At 37.3% G+C, this 19883-nt stretch overlaps 3 non-coding genes and 1 gene segment (V, D, J or C); 3 read left to right on the top strand and 1 right to left on the bottom strand.

Annotated features, from left to right (window-relative positions):
* Positions 1-3167: 3167 nt before the first annotated feature.
* trnae-uuc (transfer RNA glutamic acid (anticodon UUC)) lies at positions 3168-3239 on the top strand. The gene has a single exon. It is a non-coding gene; the product is annotated as a tRNA-Glu (tRNA).
* A 1297-nt stretch (positions 3240-4536) lies between these two features.
* Positions 4537-4608, top strand: trnae-uuc (transfer RNA glutamic acid (anticodon UUC)). The gene has a single exon. It is a non-coding gene; the product is annotated as a tRNA-Glu (tRNA).
* A 1327-nt stretch (positions 4609-5935) lies between these two features.
* trnap-agg (transfer RNA proline (anticodon AGG)) lies at positions 5936-6007 on the top strand. Its single transcript has one exon. It is a non-coding gene; the product is annotated as a tRNA-Pro (tRNA).
* A 13117-nt stretch (positions 6008-19124) lies between these two features.
* Positions 19125-19604, bottom strand: LOC134311831 (T cell receptor alpha variable 18-like). The segment is given in 2 exon segments: positions 19125-19438; positions 19538-19604. Coding segments are annotated over 2 exon segments (381 nt in total).
* Positions 19605-19883: the final 279 nt, after the last annotated feature.

The raw sequence follows: 19883 nt of genomic DNA on the forward strand, positions 1-19883 counted from the left end.
GGGCAAGGGATTACTTTGGCAAACCTTTGTCCAGCCTTACAATCCAGAGTTACATTTACAAAAGCCACTGATATCAGCAACAAGTTCATATGGCAGGTTCTATCATGGTATGGGTATGTGTCAGTGCCCTTGTCAAGAGTAATTTACACTTCTGTGTTGGCAGCATTAATGCAGAAAAGTACATTGAGATCTTAGAGCAACATATGCTGCCTTCAAGATGACATCTTTTCCAGGGATGTCCATGCATTTTTCAACAAGACAATGCAAAACTACATGATGCATACATTAGAAAAGCATGGCTGTGGAATAAGAGGGTACAAGTACTGGACTGGCCTGCCTGCAGTCCTGACCTGTCTCCAATAGAGAATGTGTGGAGAATTTTGAAACAAAAAATTAGACAGCAACAAGTACAATGACCATATAATGAATCTATAATGATTTCTTAGTCGGTTTAGATTAGAATACAATGTGGAACCCTAATTATAATTTTGCTCATATAGTGTGTGTATAATGACTACTGCATTGAAATGCACCATGCCACAAACCACAAGACTTATCAGACTTGGCCTATGAACGTAAAATTAAAATACTTTGCTGATTTGTATATTGTCATAATTCTGTTACAAAGCATTTAAATGCTATAAATTAATAATAATTAACCAAAGTGTTTACATTATAAGTGCATGAGTTATTGTATTACCACAAAGAATGTATTCCAGATCTATGTATGGCTAAATGCTCACATTATAAAGTACATGATTATACAATTGTTTTACTATTATCTAACATTTAGTTGAGCACTGTGCAATGACAATAAAGGCATTCTATTTAATTCCGTTATAATCTATTTTATTCTAGTATATTCTATTTTATTCTATGAAATGAAATGAAAGAAGCAAAGTGCCAAAACTCAGAAGAGAGTAAAGCATCAGTAGAAGAAATGTTTTGTTTTATTGTTATTTAAAATGTTTCATCACATCCATCACTTCCTGTTTAGACCACACTGTTGCATTAATTTTGCATTACATGCAAAATGCTATACTATTACAAAGGTCATTACTATTGTTTAAAATATACTGCCTGGCCAAAAAAAGGTCACACGCTCTAATATTTCGTTTGACCGCCTTTAGCTTTAATTACAGCACGCATTCGCTGTGGCATCGTTTCCACAAGCTTCTGCAATGTCACAACATTTATTTCTGTCCAGAGTTGCATTAATATTTCCCCAAGATCTTGTATTGATGATGGGAGATTTGGACCACTGCGCAAAGTCTTCTCCAGCACATCCCAACGATTCTCAATGGGGTTCAGGTCTGGACTCTGTGGTGGCCAATCCATGTGTGAAAATGATGTCTCATGCTCCCTGAACCACTCTTTCACAATTTGATCCCGATGAATCCTGGCATTGTCATCTTGGAATATGCCCGTGCCATCAGGGAAGAAAAAATCCATTGATGGAATAACACCTCTTCTTACCCTGATGCACCCATCACTCTGGAACAGGGTAAATCTGGACTCATCAGACCACATGACCTTCTTCCATTGCTCCAGAGTCCAATCTTTATGCTTCCAAGCAAATTTAAGCCGTTTTTGCCGGTTAGCCTCACTGACAAGGTTTTCTTAAGGCTACACAGCTGTTTAGTCTCAATCCCTTGAGTTTCCTTCACATTGTGCGTGTGGAAATGCTCTTACTTTCACTATTAAACCTATCTAGCCATAGAGTTCTACTGTAGTTTTTCTACCATTTGATTTCACCAAACGTTTAAGATCATTCAAGATTTTTTTCAGACCACATTCCTTCCTCGAAGATGATGTTTCCCCACTGTCCTTCCACTTTTTATTAATGTTAAGACAGTTCTTAACCCGATTTTAGTAGTTTCAGCAATCTCCTTAGATGTTTTCTCTGCTTGATGAATGCCAATAATTTGACCCTTCTGAAACAGATTAACATCTTTTCCACGACCACAGGATGTGTCTTTCAACATGGTTGTTTAACAAATGAGAAGCTACTCCCTGCATCACTTAGGGTTAAATAACTTGTTGTCAGCTAAAACATAATCACCCATGCAGTAATTATCCAATGGGAGGCTCTTACCTATTTGCTTAGTTAAATCCAGGTGGTGACCTTTTTTTTGGCCAGGCAGTGTATATACAAATGTTCAATATGAAATATGTTTTATTACATATTGATGAATGTTGCAACTGCCCACTGTTATGGGGTCAGTTGCAACATTCATCAATATGTAATAAAATCATTCTTTAACATCATTTTGCAAAGACTTTTTTATATGTGTACAGATAGGGTATTTACTCATTCATTTGGTTGTATAAAGACTGATACTGGTAAAAGGAAAAATATTGGCCCGGTTTTTAAGTAACAATCATGTTTGGTTAATTATTACAATCCATTTGTAACTACAAATATTTTAGCTTACTGAACAGTGTGTGTAATAATGTTAGAATTAATGTTATAACAAGGCTTTTCATTAATATTGTGATAGGCGACAATTGCAACAGCATGTTGTAACTGTCCCAACATTGACATCCATAATAAAACTTGTTGTGTTAGGCTTTCTTTAATCTCTGTTTCTATTGGATAACATGTCTGACTATGGCTCTAAAGATTCTAGGTTGGACTCCTGGCTGGCTCGGTTACCTTGTGCCTATTTTGTCTTTCTTTTGACTATTTGCAGTCTTTATGAATATTAGTATCTATGTGCCATGTTGCTGTAGCTCAAAAAGCTTGTTCTGTTGGAACTATGACTGCAGTCTATCAGGGAGCAGTGGACGTGAGCTGGACGTGGCTGTGAACGTTGGAATTGTATAGTGGTTAGTACTCTGCGTTGTGGCCGCAGCATTCCCGGTTCGGATCACGGCAGGGTGTTTTTGAATGCTGTGTTTCAAAGTTTTCCATTCTCTTGGGCAAAAGACAGAAATGAGGCCGGAGCGCGTAAGCGCAGTCTCTCAGTGGCGCAATGGATAACGCGTCTAACTACGGGTCAGAAGATTCTAGGTTTGACTCCTGGCTGGCTCAGTGGCTTGTGCCCTTTTTGTCTTTCTAACTTTTTGTGTATGGTTCTTGGTACCTCAGATCCAACAATACAGGTCTTGTCAAAGTGGAAAAAAGTGACTGATGCTGGCGTCAACCGATGGTAAGCTCTTCAGTTTCCCATATGGTCTAGCGGTCAGGATTCCTGGTTTTCACTCAGGTGGCCCAGGTTCGATTCCCGGTATTGGAATTTGTCTTTATGATAGGTCTCGAGCAAAACTTTGCCTATTAGTTCCTCTGCGCTATGTTGCTGTAGCTCAAGAGGCTTGTTCTGTTGGAACTATTACTGCAGTCTATCAGGGAGCAGTGGACGTGAGCTGGACGTGGCTGACCATTGGAATGCCGTGATCGTATAGTAGTTAGTACTCTGCGTTGTGGCCGCAGCAACCCCGGTTCGAATCCGGGTCATGGCATGGTGTTTTTGTATGCTGTGCTTCAAAGTTTTCCATTCTCTCATTGGTCAAAAGACAGAAATGAGGCCGGAGCTTCAGGAAAGCCCTACAGGGGCCAGCGGCGCAATGGATAACGTGTCTGACTATGGATCAGAAGATTCTAGGTTCGACTCCTGGCTGGCTCGGTTACCTTGTGCCTTTTTTGTCTTTCTAACTCCTTGTGTATGGTTCTTGGTACCTCAGATCCAACAATGCAGGTCTTGTCAAAGTGGAAAGGAGCGACTGATTCTGGCATCAGCTGATAGTAAGTTCTTCAGTTTTTCCATATGGGCTAGCGGTCACCCAGGCGGCCCCGGTTCAACTCCCGCTATAGGAATTTGCCTTTATTACCTCAGATCCAACAATGCAGGTCTTGTCAAAGTGGAAAGAAGTGACTGATGCTGGCATCAGCCGATGGCAAGCTTTTCAGTTTGCCATATGGTCTAGCGGTCAGGATTCCTGGTTTTTACCCAGGCGGCCCGGGTTAGACTTCTGGAATGAGAATTCATTTTTATGATAGGACTCCAGCAAAACTTTGCCTATTAGTTCCTCTGTGCCATGTTGCTGTAGCTCAAGAAGCTTGTTCTGTTGGAACTATGACTGCAGTCTATCAGGGAGCAGTGGACGTGAGCTGGACGTGGCTGACAGTTGGAATGCCGTGATCGTATAGTGGTTAGTACTCTGTATTGTGGCCGCAGCAACCCCAGTTCAAATCCGGGTCACGGCAGGGTGTTTTTGTATGCCGTGCTTCAAAGTTTTCCATTCTCTCCTTGGTCAAAAGACAGAAATTAGGCCGGAGCTTCAGGAAAGTCACAAGCGCTGTCTCTTAGGGGGCAGTGGCGCAATGGATAACGTGTCTTACTACGGATCAGAAGATTCTATGTTCGACTCCTGGCTGGCTCGGTTACCTTGTACCTATTTTGTCTTTCTAACTCCTTGTGTATGGTTCTTGGTACCTCAGATCCAACAATGCAGGTCTTGTCAACGTGACAAAGCCTTGTCAAAGTGGAAAGAAGTGACTGATGCTGGCGTCAGCCGATGGCGAGCCCTTCACTTTCCCATATGGTCTAGCGGTCAGGATTCCTGGTTTTCACCCAGGCGGCCCGGGTTCGACTCCCGGTGTGGGAATTTGTCTATGTGATGAGACTCGAGCAAAACTTTGCCAATTAGTTCCTCTGTGCCGTGTTGCTGTAGCTCAAGAGACTTGTTCTGTTGGAACTATGACTGCAGTCTATCAGGGAGCAGTCAACATGACCTGGACATGGCTGACCGTTGGAATGCTGTGATCGTAAAGTGGTGAGTACTCTGCGTTGTGGCCGCAGCAACCCCGGTTCACGGCAGGGTGTTTTTGTATGCCGTGCGTCAAAGTTTTCCATTCTCTCCTTGGGCAAAAGACAGAAATGAGGCCGGAGCTTCAGGAAAGTCACAAGCACTGTCCCACAGGGGAAAGTGGCGCAATGGATAACGCATCTGACTACGAATCAGAAGATTCTAGGTTCGACTCCTGGCTGGCTCGGTTACCTTGTGCCTATTTTGTCTTTCTAACTCCTTGTGTATGGTAACATTCATTTTGTTCAGACAACAGATGTTTTAACTCTTTAAGAAGAGGTTATAACCAGTCTATGTACTGATACGGGAGGTTTTGATAGTTTTGTAATGCAAGCACCAACCACACTTACCAGCTCAACCAGACAACATAGTTTTGAAGGTCAGTCACGCAGATTAAAGTAACACAAAGACTCTTATTCCCGCTGGCTCGTTGGTCTAGGGGTATGATTCTTGCTTTGGGTGTGAGCGGTCCCGGGTTCAAATCCTGGACGAGCCCTTGTTTAGTCAAATGCTTCGTTGAACTATACAAAAAACTTATCAAGTGTCCCATTAAAATCTAATGATTAAACAAAAATGACAAATGCTGATACACTGGTAGAAGTTGGTAAGCTTATGTGGATGTAAATACCTTTCATAACAATTCTTCCAGTCAGCTTCAATTTTTTTTTTCTTCTACAGATTTTAGAATCTTTTGGTAAATGCAAAGCACTGAAAATGTTACAAAATCCAAACAGCAAGGAGCATGAAGACAACACGTCAAGATAAAATATCATGGTAATGTAAATGTTGCAAAATCTCTTGTATAACTAAGCGATTAAAGACAGCGTCACAACGTTTGTATTGTACAGTTTGGGTGGATAAACATGATACATAACGTAAACAGTGTGAAGCATAAAGTCAGTGGGACTGCACACAGCTCCTGTCAAATGCTTCCAAGTCTTTTTATTTGACAAAGCGAGTCTTTAATGACACCTCATGCTTAAACTGTTAGAAATGCTTTAATGAAGCTCTGCATTGAATTTTGATTTGTCATGAATACACTTCCCAGTGCAACCAGTCAACATGGTTTTGATGCTAAGCCATGGAGGTAAAAAAAAAAAAAAAAGTCCTTGCATTTTTCCAAGCTGGCTCGTTGGTCTAAGGGTATGATTCTTGCTTAGGGTGCGAGAGGTCCCGGGTTCAAATCCTGGACGAGCCCTTGTTTACCCACGTCCTATTTCATAGTTCTGTAAACGTCGTTAATTCATCAACTGCCTCTTCAGGTTCTAATCCCAGCGTGCAAATGGAAATGAAATGGGGGGTTTAAGTGGCAAAACTTGAACAGCTTTCTACGTGGATGCCAGGCCACATTATTAAAATTCTAACCTTTAGTTATTCTTAAAGCCATCGAGAGGTTTTGTGAATCCATGTTTAAATGTAAAGCACTGTCATTGTGAAGGAAAGTCAAACAGTGAAAAGTATGAAGTCAAAACGACAAGGAAAATCTCATGTCAATGTAAATTTTGGGCTAGTAATGAGGTGAAAAAACGAAATAATGATGTGAGTTTAAACAGGTGATGTTAACAGGTGATTGTAATCATGGTTTGGTACAGAAGCAGCATCCAGGAAAGGCTGAGTCTTTGATGAGCAAAGATGATCAGAGGATCTCCAGTTTGTCAACAAATGTGTGAGAAAATAATTGAAATGTTTAAAAACAATGAACCTCAAAGAAAGATTGGAAGGGATTTTCATATTTCTCCCTCTACAGTGCATAATATCATTAAACCATTCAAGGAATTGGGAGAAATTTCAGTGCATAAAGGCCAAGGGTGCAAGATTAAGCTGAACGCCCGTGATCTTTGATCCCTCAGACAGCACTGCATCAAGAACCACCACTCAACAATAGCTGATATAACCACATGGGTGAGGGATTACTTTGGCAAACCTTTGTAACGCTCTACAATACAGAGTTACATGCACAAATGCCACTTAAATCTTTACTGTGCATTAAAGAAGCCTTATGTTAACCATGTCCATAAGCGGCGTCGACTTCTTGGGGCTCGGAGGCATCTAGGATGGACCATCACACAGTGGAAATGTGTATTGTGGTCAGATGAATCAGCATTCCAGGTCTTTTTTGAGAAAAAATGGATGCCGTGTGCTCCAGACCAAAGACGAAAAAAAAACATCCAGATTGTTATCAGCAACAAGTCCAAAAGCCAGGGTCTGTCATGGTATGAGGCGTCATTAACACTTCTGTGATGGCAGCATTAATGCAGAAAAGTACATTGAAATCTTAGAGCAACACATGCTGCCTTCAAGACGTCATCTTTTCCAGGGACGTTCATGCATTTTTCAACAAGACAATACAAAACCACATGCTGCACACATTACAAAGACATGGCTGCAGAAGAAGAGGGTACGGGTACTGGACTGGCCTGCCTGCAGTTCTGACCTGTCCCCAAATGTGTGGAGAATTTTGAAATGAAAAATGAGACAATGACGACCCCGTACTGTTGCACATCTTAAGACGTGTTTGCAGGAAGACAAAATAAAAGTTGAAACACTAAATCACTTGGTATCCTCGGTGCCAAAACGTCTTTTAAGTGTGGTGAAAAGGAATGGCAACATTACAAAGTGGTAAATGCTTTACTGTCCCAACTTTTTTTGGAATGTATTGCAGGCCTGAAATGCAGGAATGGATGTTTAATAATAAATAAAATGAAGTTGAGAGATAAAACATGAAATATCTCAGGTTCATCCTGTCTGCAATTAAATAAAAGTGAAAGTAAATGTAAGAAACTCTGTGTTTTTTATTTGCTTTTTCCATGCTGTCCCAACTTTTTCTGATTTGGGGTTGTAGATGAAGCTTTTATATTAATTAATGATTATTGTTATTATTAATTATTATTTATTTGTTATTATTATTATTAATTATTATTTATTTGTTATTATTATTAATTATTTGTTATTATTAATTATTATTTTTATACTTATACTAAAATGCTATAAAGTTGGTCAATAAAACATCTTTGTATTCTTTTTTTATTGAAATCTACAAACAGTCCAAACTTTTCATGAAATTTGGTTTGTATTTAATATATATAAATTTAATATATATATATAATATGGCTTTATATGTCTGGAATTCAAAAAACTAAAGCATGTGTTACTCAGTCTGTGATCTGTATACACTGGTTTTTGTACAGTGTAGAGAAGTTTCCTGTTACTGTGGGCTGCATGGCACAGTAGTACAGAGCAGAATCTGATACTGCAGCAGAGGAGATCTTCAGATTCACAAGGTTTTTTGTTCCATCAACTGTAGCTGATAAACCAGGAATGCTAGATGGTTTGAGGGTCTCACTTTTAAGGATAGAAACTATAAACTCTGGTGTAGATCCAGGATACTGACGATACCACTGCATATAAGTTGCACTCTGATATTCACAAGAGAGAACAATGCTGTGACCCACTGCTGCATTTAATGTATCATTCAGTGGTTTTATTGACTGTGCCAAACTCTTCCCTGCAAATCAGATAAATATGTTAAATGTGATGTAATAAATAAATACAGTCATACAGTAAAATGAAAACACATTGTGTACTGTGACTGCATAAAAATAATGAGATGTACTTACATTGTATAGCTGAGAAGAGAAGAAGAGAACACAGGAACATCATGTTTGTATTGTGAGAAGTGAAGGAAGGACGGGGTGATTCTGCTTCTTTACAGTTCTATACAAACTCCTCCTATTTTATATTGATATGAGTGGGAAACAAAAGCTGAGCTTTACATCAATCACTCACAGCCATTTTTAATATTTTAATAAAATACACTGTATTCACTTCACATAGATAAAACAATCTATCTAATTATTCTATCTATCTATCTATTTATCATCTATCTATCTATCTATCTATCTATCTATCTATCTATCTATCTATCTATCTATCTATCTATCTATCTATCTATCTATCTATCGAATTTTTTGTTATTTATGCTGCAAATGGAAGCCATTAATTTGTCAACAAATTTAGATCTCAATTGTTCCTATAATTAAGTAGCAGGTCCTGATGCATTTTCTCATCATTTTTAGAACTGAGGAACCTTATCCACGATTTTCCTGAACTTTGACCTTTCCCGTGATTCGTAGCTGAAGCCGGTTTTTGACTTCCGGTTACAGTGTTTACGTTCTGAACGACAGAAGTAGTGGTCATTCGTAACTGGTTTTTTTTAACAAACATGGCCAAAAACGCTAGGTGGTTGAATAGTAAGTGTAGAGCGACTGTCTATTTATGCATTTTGTTAGACGAGTGCACTGTTGTACCCTTATTCCCTCCTCTCGGTGTGTTGTTGGAACGCACTCTGCTCACTCGCATGTTCTGCGTCTGCAAGCTGATACTCCGAACAATAATAAAGTAGTTTTGTTTGAGTTAAAACTGAGTCCTTTCTTAATTCCTAGCACTCGACAGTAAGGACATTTTAAGAAGCTGTGGTGACCGTGTTCTGACAGTGCTCCACGTCTACAGAGTGGGTAGATGACATGAGGTTAGCTATATTGATATAAGTGAACCATTTCGTCTTTTCCGAAGCTGTAGACGGTGAGGAGCTACAGGACTATAAAAGCACAGAGGCTTACATGCGTAGGAATTGCTGAAGGTAAACATCAGGCGTGGGTAATGCTGAGGGAAAACATCAGGCGTGGGTAATGCTGAGGGAAAACATCAGGCGTGGGTAATGCTGAGGGAAAGTGGAGTAGTCGAGACGGTGGGTTACTCGTGCATTGCAGGGTTAGCGAAGTTGTGGAAGGTAGGGATGAACCGAGGAACATTCTAATAGCTGTGAAACATTGGAAATAATAAACGATGTATCACGACTGATTTGTTGATTGTTTTTACTTCTACAACAGTGTATACTTATATTGGTTCATGAGTGGATGTAAAGTAGGAAAGGGGAGCTGAATGGACAGAATAAAACGCGTTGCGTTGTTTAATTTACTAAAACAATGAACTGGGAACAACACTTGCACAAGCCGTGTCTGTCTGGGTGTCCGGATTTAAATGTTATTTGTGCAATTTCTGCAACGCTCTCTAAAATTTTGGACTATACAAAGTGAAACTGCATTATACGATATTAAATTTTTTTTATTATTATTTCATTAATAAATATTATTATATTATTAATATAATTAATATTATTATTATGGAATGTAACGCGTAAGGCGCAGCGCACCGACAATGTTTACAAATCCGCTGCTGTTAAAAGCTCGTCCTTTCCAATAACAGCTTTAATTTCTTTGAGTTGTTGTGGCACCCGAGAGCGGCACACGTCGAGCCCGAGTTCATATTTGAACCATGCAGTCCTTACCAAAAGTAGTTTAATAATGTTGTAGTTAGTACTACAGCAAATCTAACGCGACCGGAAACGAAAAACCGGCAAACGGAAATAGGGAGGTGTCATGGCAGCCCCCATTGTGTTGCCAGGAAAATCGTGGATAGATCAGGTTTATTTTTTACTCGCTCACTTACTCCTTCATTCACAAGTCACAGATACTGTAGTAGTTTTTATGTGCACTGATACATTTTCTCTGGTTTGTCATTTTGCTAAAATAAAATACTACACTGTGGTTTCTAAAGTGGTTGCTGGTGAGTTACATAAATTGTCAAATAAATATTTAAGTCACCCAATGTTTTGCTGACTCAGTACCTCCTCTGGAATTAACATCAGCACAAAAACTGCTCCAGGAGTTTTATGGTATGGGGTTCCATGGCTGAGCAGTTGCATTCGAGCCTTACATCACCAAGCATAATGCCAGCTGTCAGAGGGAGTGATGTAAAGCACACCACCCCTGGACTCTGGGCAAGCTAAAGGCTGAATTGAAAGTAATAAGATTATCTGATCATAAATGCATTTGTTAGTTGTCTTGTTAAAAAGTAGTTGTTTATTATTAAAGTTCAGTAAAAAGTTTCATGGTTATTGATGCATTTGTCAAATATTTAAAACTCTACTTTATACACATTGCCATGGTGGCACCAATTACATATAATTACTTTGCTAATCCCCCCCACCACCAAAACCAAGCTTTCAACCCAGTGCAGGTGTCCGTCTTGCCCATGCTGCCACCCTGCCAAGTGTTCTCTTATCTGAAAACCAAAATATCATCACCCTATATGAAGTAGTATTTAATGCACATTACATGTTATTTCTCACTCAATGGAACAATTAAAAAAGGCAAACAAATCCAAGCAATGTCATATTTGTGCTGCAGAATCACTCAGCCCAAAGACTGCCATCATTTTTATGTTTGTTTGAATCATGTTTTATCTTCAACTTCTCCAACAGTACAGCTTTGTTACTGTGTTTGACAAAAGGTAGATGGAGTCTGCCATCATGTGTTTACTTTCCTTCACTACATCTGTGTGCAAAAATAAACAAACTGGTAACTGATCATTTATGCCAAGTTGTTTCTGCCTGTAGAGCTTGTACAAGAACTGTTTGTGTCTTTCTGTGTAACTAGACAGTTTCTGACTTAAATCAGTCCATCCAACACCAACAACCCTGCCAGAGTCAAAGTCAATCAGACAACTTTTATAAAATTTCAGATATAATGTTATTTTCATGTTGGATATGAAGAGTAACTGAACTTCTTCACCCAGGTCTGTATGATCTCATGCACTGCACTGATGTCACACTGGCATGGCTGACTGAGTTATTATATTAATCTAAAAGTGTTATTAATAAAATGGACAATATACATCCTTTAAAAAGTGCACATTTCTTACAGTATAATTGGTTTGATAATCTAAAAGTAAAAGATTTATATTGTTAAGCAATATGCAAAATCATATGGCTGGCTGCAGCATTGTCTCTACAAACATTTAGACAAATCAGAACAATGATGATATTATTGTTATTCATGAGGAGGAAGGGTTACCATATTATACCACAAATAATCACAGTAAAGTTTGGAGCTGAGAAGATTTAAATATGGGGCTGAATCTTTATCAACCCTAGTAAAAAAAATTTACTTAATTGTACTAAAAATATACTGAGATTTGTCTAAGTATACTGTAAATAAACTTGCACATGTCTGTACTTATTATAAACATGTTAAAATATATTGTCATACTTTAACAAATGAGTGCAAGTAAACTTTTATCATACTTATTAAAAATGATAGAAAGTATACATTTAATAAATACATTACCATGAAGTTTACTTTTAGTTGAAATTAAGTTTCATTCATTTAATATATTTCTCAAATACTTTTTTTTAAAAATAGATGTTTGGTCTGTTTTTCAAAGTATATTAAATAACTGCTGTAGTAATTCACTTAAATCACTTTTAACAAATACAAATGTTTACTTAAGTGTATTTTTCAAAAAGTGACTTATTGGTACATTAGTAAAATGTTTTACAATATTTTTGTTGTATTAAAATTTAATCATTTTAAATATATTTCAATGTTCTTTACTTTGAATAGAAAATATAAATGAATTATATTAAAGAACATATTCAGGTACTTTTAATACTATGTTATGTATTTTTACTTCACATGATATTAATGGATGCTGTATTTATACTTGCAAAGAATTCACTACATAAATATTCATTCAGTGTACTTACAGAGTTTAAATAATAACCTGTATTAACTGCATTAGATAAATGCTTTTAAAAATACAACTAATTATGTGTCTCTCTGTGTTTCACCTAATGAGCTCTGGGTTAAACTTTAGCACCCCCATGACCCTAATTATGATGAGAATCTGATGAATGAATAAGTTAAAATATACATTTCAAATGTACTTTTAGGTGACTAGCGCTCACAATAATGCTAAACAGTTTATTTAACTTTAGTATGACAGATCACTTTTACTTACTAATTAAAGAAGATAAAAAAAAAAAAGAAAAAAAACATGTAAAAATATTCACTTCAACAACACACGTTAACACATAAGAACTGACAAATGTAAATCCCAGACTTTGTGCTGACTTTGTGCAAGTGTACCTAGAAGAATTGATGCCGTTTTGGCAAAGTGCAGTCACACCAGGCTGCAGAGCACAATAGTACAGAGCAGAGTCAGATACTGCAGCAGAGACGATCTCCAGTTCTACTTTCTTATTCTCTTTAGTTTTGATGGACATTATTGGATCAGGTGATGAAGCCTTGGTGACAAAACCCTCATTAATCAGCAGTAGAAACTCTGGTTTTGATCCAGGTTTTTGTCGATACCAGTGGAGTATATTAACTGATGATTCATATGTGCAGGATAGTGTGATGTTGCTGCCTTCATTTGATGTTAAGCTGGGTTTATCTGCTGTAATACTCTCAGCAGCTTCTGCTATAAAACATGTTAACAATATAGAACATTTATTTCATTCTAAATTAAAAACATTTTAACTAAAATTGCTATAATGCTTGTTATAGTGGAAAATTAATACAAACTCAATGAAATATGAAAGTTATTGTATAACACTTACCATTTTCATCAGTAATAAGTAAAATGAAGAGAAGGAGTAACATCATTGTGCTGAGTGTCAGATTCACATCTGGTATACCAAAAGTTGTCTATACTGTATGAAAGAACATAACCCCGCCCCACCCCCAATCCATGTGCATTCGTGTTAACCCTGTCTTCATATGTCATGCATCTAGATGCATCTGTTTCCAATATCTTAAGTAATCCATGCCACGAAGACCTAATAACTTTTGGAAACCAATGGAGATCCTTCACACTATTAGTATAGTGTTCCCAAAAAGTGTTTAGTGAGTAGAGACAGTTAATAAAAATATATAATTAATCATTAGTGTTTCAGATGCAGATGCTGTTTTTAGCTTTAGTCACATCACAATTTAATGCAGGAACAAGTATGTTGACTCCTGACAAATGACTGTCATGCTGTTATCACTCCACATAACTGTCTTATTTACATTGAAAAAATAGTGACTAACATCATATTTGGACATGACTAGTTGCGTTCCTCTAAATATTGGTGAAGCAGACTATGGATGCACAGATTATATATAAAGTTTAAAGTCATCAGTTGACATACAGCATTATGAATTTATTTAGAAGGATTTTAATGTTATAGTTTACACTTTGGTTACACATTTATAATGTCATAGGCATTTTGTTTTACTGTTAAGCATCAACTGTTAAGCAGCTGTATTACTGTATAAGGCAGTCATGATTATCAATCATAATAAACAGGCATGTGCACAGACATTTTTGGGGGCAGGTGCTGAAGCCAAAAAAAAGGGCACCCATCGCCAAAATTATTAATAAAATAAAAAAAATAAAAAACACAGTAGGATATTTAACTTATATATTTATTTTTGTTAACACAATCGATACACATCTAATCAAATAACTCAAATTATCAAATTGCATAAATAAATGAAAAACAGGCCAAAACAAGGCCATATTGTGCACGCTTTTTAGTAACCAAATAACTGATACTGACACATCTCCCTCATTTGCTTTACTGGTAGATGGCCTAATCCAGGATAAAAGAGAGCTGCTACCCTGAGCTGTCTTTGACATTGAACTGAACTGACACATCTGAATTATGTATCTGTGTGTAACTGGTGCTTTTTAAGAGAAGCGAGATGTTTTAATTAGCCTTTTAAGTTCCAGCAGGTTGTTCTGGTTTTCTAACCTCTAGAACAGGCTGAACTTAATGTTTGTTCATTTTGTGTGATTTTTACTGTAGATTATAATGTTAAATATTAGTAGTTTAGGATGAGTGATGGTTCTTACAAATAAATACTATTGCAGTGTAATAAATACTAGAAGATGTTAAAGCAGCTTGACATCTTAGAAAGATTTAGGAGGTAAATTGCTAGACAGATACTGTAGCTCCCTCTTCTGAGAAAAGCAGGTTCTGTACCAGTTACTTTTTACACTTTGTTGGGTTTCCTGGCATGATGAGCTGCATGGAACATCAGTACAATATAGAACCAATTACTGAAGGAGAGAAGAATTTCAAGATGAACTGATGAACAGACTGCAACAGCTCATGAACAATAGTTTCAAATTTGATAAAAAAAAAAGTATTAGTTATTAGTTTTTTGTGAGTAGCCTAGTCCACACTGACAAATCTACATTTGAAAATGTTGTCTTGATGTTTTGACCACATTAAGGTATTTAGTCATATCATTTTATTTTGCTATTTTTATTTATTTATTTATTTAATCAGCAGAAGTGCACTATATGGCCCATATAATATCCATAACCTATGTATTATTTTAATATTATTATTCGGATGAGTTTAATATTGATAGTGCCAAGCAGTTACAACCGGTATTTTTATTTGTATTAGGGATGTTAATAATTAAGTAATTAATTACCAAATACAATTAAAATCACTAATTACATTTTGTTTAAATAGTTAAAACAAAGTCCAAGTGATTGATGATTATAATACAGGGGAGTCCAAGTATCCAAGCATCCAAGTATCGTCCCCTAAACTCAAAATCTTTAAAATTTGACGCCCCTCATCAAGAAATGTGTACCCACCCTTAAACTCAACGTGTTCAGCGTTTTTTGTTTTTAAAAAAATATATTTATTTCATTTCAAATTAACAATGAACAGCCATTTTGTACAGCGCTCGACTTGAGCTGTGCGGTAAAACATCATCAAAGTGTGAATGTGAGACGAATCTGCATTTGTGTGGAATAACAGTCAAATTCACTCTGAAAGCTCTGGGTTCTAAAACGCTTATCGTTACAAAAAAAAAAAAAAAAAAAAAGCTTAATGTGAATTAATGTATTAAAATAACAAAATAGAAACACTAAATAATGGCACAGCCAGTGCAAAAGCTATTTTGTCACTTCTCATGTGAATGCGCCTTTACTGAATGGAATACGGTATTCCAAGATCAAGCTTCTCCACGATTAAGAAGCATAAGGAAACAATAAAGAAGTAAAGGTAAACAGGTTTTATTGTATTTTTTATTGATTTTTTACTGTTTTAAAATGTATTTCAGTGTTTCTATATCATATTTGTGTTATTTTCAGTGTATAAGTGTCAAAAACAACCCCATTATTTTACATTAGCCTAAAATACATGCAGTTTCATGGGACAGTTGAACACATTAACAGGTTTCCTATACATCCTTATGGGAAGAAACACTTTGAAACTCAACGCCTTTTAAACTCAACGCCAATCCCAGAACCAACTGACGTCGAGTTTCAAGGTAACACTGTACTTTCACTTATTATGTTTTGCTTAATACAAGACTTCAGTCTGTGGTCAGTGTAGACTGATCAACCTCTTCATGATGCAGCATGTATTTACAATGTATGTAGAATGTATGTACAGATTATAATTAAAAGCCATTGCAATCTGTTGTTGAGAAATTTTATTTTTATAATGATTAATAATTATTTACCACAGAGTGGTAATCCACGACCCATCTTTGCTTGCAAAAACTTTGCTGACTTTGGCGGATATACCTCCTAATGATATCCTTACCTGTTACCAGTTACTCTGCTTATTGTAGAATGTACATTTACATTTTCTGCATTTAGCAGACGCTCTTATCCAGAGCGACTTACAGAAGTGCTTCCATAGTAAACATTTCATTTCTCAAGTTTTAGTAAACAACAGTCAAAGAACACAAATCTGCTGAAAGTTTTTTTTTTTTTTTTTTTTTTTAAATGGAAAAAAATGTTAGTAAATAAGTACAAGTCAGCCTAAGTGTTTAGTAAAAAGGTGGGTTTTTAATCGTTTTTTAAAGACAGCAAGAGACTCAGATGTTCGGACAGACAGAGGAAGTTCATTCCACCACTTGGGTGCTAGAACAGAGAAGAGCCTTGATGCTTGTCTTCCTTTAGTCCTGGGTGGAGGCTCAAGTCGAGCGAGACTAGAGGCTCAGAGGTTGCGTGGTACAGAGCGGGGTTTGATTAGGCCTCGAAGGTAGCTTGGGGCTGGTCCATTTTTGGCTTTGTAGGCGAGCATCAGTGTTTTAAACTGAATGCGTGCAGCTACAGGAAGCCAGAGGAACACCGGTTGAGAGAGTGCATGGGGGAGTTATGGATCCCCTCCATTACACTTGGTAGGAGCGCCCTTCGAGGTAGGAGGTCATCCATTGCCATGCTGAACCTGTTACTCCAAGGTTGGAGAGAGTGGACAAGAGAATGCCGTGATTCACTGTGTCGAAGGCTGCAGAGAGGTCAAGAAGAATGAGGTCCGATGACAGTTTGGCTGCTTTGGCTGCATGAAGCTTCTCAGTAACAGCTACAAGTGCTGTTTCCGTAGAATGCGCTGCTTTGAAGCCAGACTGGTACGGATCGTGGAGGTCATTCTGAGTAAGAAAGGCAGATAGTTGGTTATAGACAGCACGTTCAAGAATTTTGGATAGAAAACTGAGGAGTGAGACAGGTCTGTAGTTGTTAATGTCTGTAGTGTCTAGTGTAGGTTTCTTAAGAAGGGGAATGACCTGAGCCTTCTTAAAAGCAGTAGGGATGACACCTGATGTCAGGGAGTTGTTGATGATGGGTGTGATGAAGGGGATTAGGTCCTGTGAGATGTCTTTACGGATGGTGGATGGTATAGGGTCGAGTGTGCATGTAGTGGGATTGCTGGATGAGAGGAGCTGTGTAACCTCATCCATGGTGAGTGGGGTGAAGCTGGCGATTGTGTTGGTGGGTTGAGGGTCAGTTGAAAGTGGGTCAGTCGGAGAGAAGGATTGATTGATTTAGTCAATCTTGTCCTGAAAGAATGTTGCAAAGTCAGTAGCAGTGAGAGAGGCAGAAGGGGGAGGAGGAGGAGGGTTTAGAAGAGAGGAAAAGATAGCATGAAGCTTACATGGGTCAGCAGCAGATTGTTCAAGCTTGGCTTTGTAAAAAGATGTTTTTGCAGCAGTCACGTCGGATGAGAACCTGGACAGCAGATCGTGGTAGGAGTGGAGATCAACACCGAGCTTAGATTTCCTCCACTTTCTCTCAGCTGCCCTTAATTTTCTTCTGCTGCTGCGCAATGCATCTGAAAGTCAAGGAGCAGAATGTATTAATACAATGTCACTTAAATATTTTTAAAATTTTTCACAGTGATGTTGCTTTTGTCCCATCTTTATTAGAGTGTTGCAGGCACTAAATTCAACATTTGTTAAAATGTATCAAATTTAATCAACCAATGAGAATCATCTCTTTGCACCTTTGTCATTTAAATAAAGGTTCATCACCAAATCACAGATTCTTGTTTTTTTACATTTTACAAAATGTCCCAACTTTTATAGATTTACAACTTTTATAGTATTATAACTAGGGCTGTCGAAGTTAACGCGATAATAACGCATTAACGCGATCTCAATTTAACGCGATTTAAAAAAATAGTGCCGTTAACGCAAATTCTAGTTCATGTTGAGACTTGACTGGTAGAACAAACGTTTTAATGTCGGACTTGCCACCGTTTTTCATTTGCGGTTTGTTAACATAATGTAACCGAGTGTCGTAGTGATGCACTTGCATAATAAAGAAATAAATACACGCTATATTCACAAGTTGTCGGGAGCAGAACACTTTATTAACTTATTCTGTTACTGTACCAAATACCGGAAAGCTGAGTCAAGCACGTTAGTCCATGAACTATGGAAGCCCCAAAGGGTCAAAACACACTCACTTCGTGTAGAAACGTCCATCAAACCAGTGTCACAATACAACCACAGAAAAGTCTGTTACAATAACTACACCTTATCCCACCTAAAGCACCGCTGATCTACAATGTTTGCTGATGGAGAAATTCTAACCTACAATCTGACATTTACTGCCTAGTATGTGAGTGAATAAAACTCCCTTACAGTTTTCTCTTGTCCCAGCAGTTTTTAACATAAGTACATTTAGCATAAAATGTGTTCACCATTTTAATTGTAACATTTCACTTAAAAATCCTTGTTTTGTATAACATTTACACAGATTTTTTTAAATGTGATTAATCGCGATTAACTATATGAAATTCTGAGATTAATCGCGATTAAAAATTTTAATCGTTTGACAGCCCTAATTATAACATTTAAAATTTTAATTCATCCTATCTTAATTTTAATATACCATATGGTTATTTTCATACAGCCCCAAAACAGAAAAAGTTGGGACAGTGTGGAAAATGCAAATACATTTACTTTGACTTTTATTTGATTGCTTCATTTCATTTATTAATAAACATCCATGTCACAGAGAGCAGGTGCTATTTGTATCGTATTGTGTGTGTGTGTGTGTGTGTGTGTGTGGTTAACTGATAACAAGTAAAAAGGAAAAAAAAACTTTCATCTTCTGAGCTTTGGCGAACTTCACATAAGTGAGTTTTTGTACAGCATCTCAATGGCTTTGTATCACTGGGCTACTACTTGAAGAGCACAGTGATAGAGAGCAGAATCTGTCAGCTTTAGATTGTTGATGGTGAGTTCAGTAGATGTATCATCTGTGTTTGACTTTAAGCGAGAGTCTGTTGGTTTTTTCTCTGCACTACTACGTGATTTGGCACCTTTATACAGTAAAAACTGTGGTGCGCTGTTAGGATTGTGTTTGTACCAGTAAAGATCAATGTAGCTGCTGCTGGACTGATATGAACATTTTAGAGTAACAGTCTCTGTTTCTTTCCTCACAACGTTGGCATCTACTGGCCCAATTTCATCTGCAAAACCACCTGTTGTAAAGGAAAAAAAGACAATAATGTGTAATTTTAAAAACAAACAATATAGTAAATCAATAACATTTATTTATTAATAAATATGTTTGCTTTTACCTGATGTTACAGTGAGAATAAGTCCTGTGTATCTCCAGATGTACAGCAAGTTGCATAGTTGAGGCATTTCTGAACACAGCATTGTGAGCACTTGTTATAACTGTTCTGTATAAAACTCATCACGTAAGTCTCTAGGAAGCCACACACAGGAAAGGCAAAAGCTACAGCACAACTACACACATCCACAATTTCAGTATCAGTTGTTTACTAAGACTCTGCTGGAGACTTTTGGAGTTAGTTGGCTGAGCGAGTCAGTATTTGACAAAAATATATAAAATATCTCAAAACACTTTCTTTATGTTTGGCTTTTAAATTAGTTTGATAACAATGGAAATTGAAATAAGTT

The sequence above is a fragment of the Trichomycterus rosablanca genome, chromosome 4 (assembly GCF_030014385.1).
Source record: "Trichomycterus rosablanca isolate fTriRos1 chromosome 4, fTriRos1.hap1, whole genome shotgun sequence".
NCBI classification, from domain to species: Eukaryota; Metazoa; Chordata; class Actinopteri; order Siluriformes; family Trichomycteridae; genus Trichomycterus; species Trichomycterus rosablanca.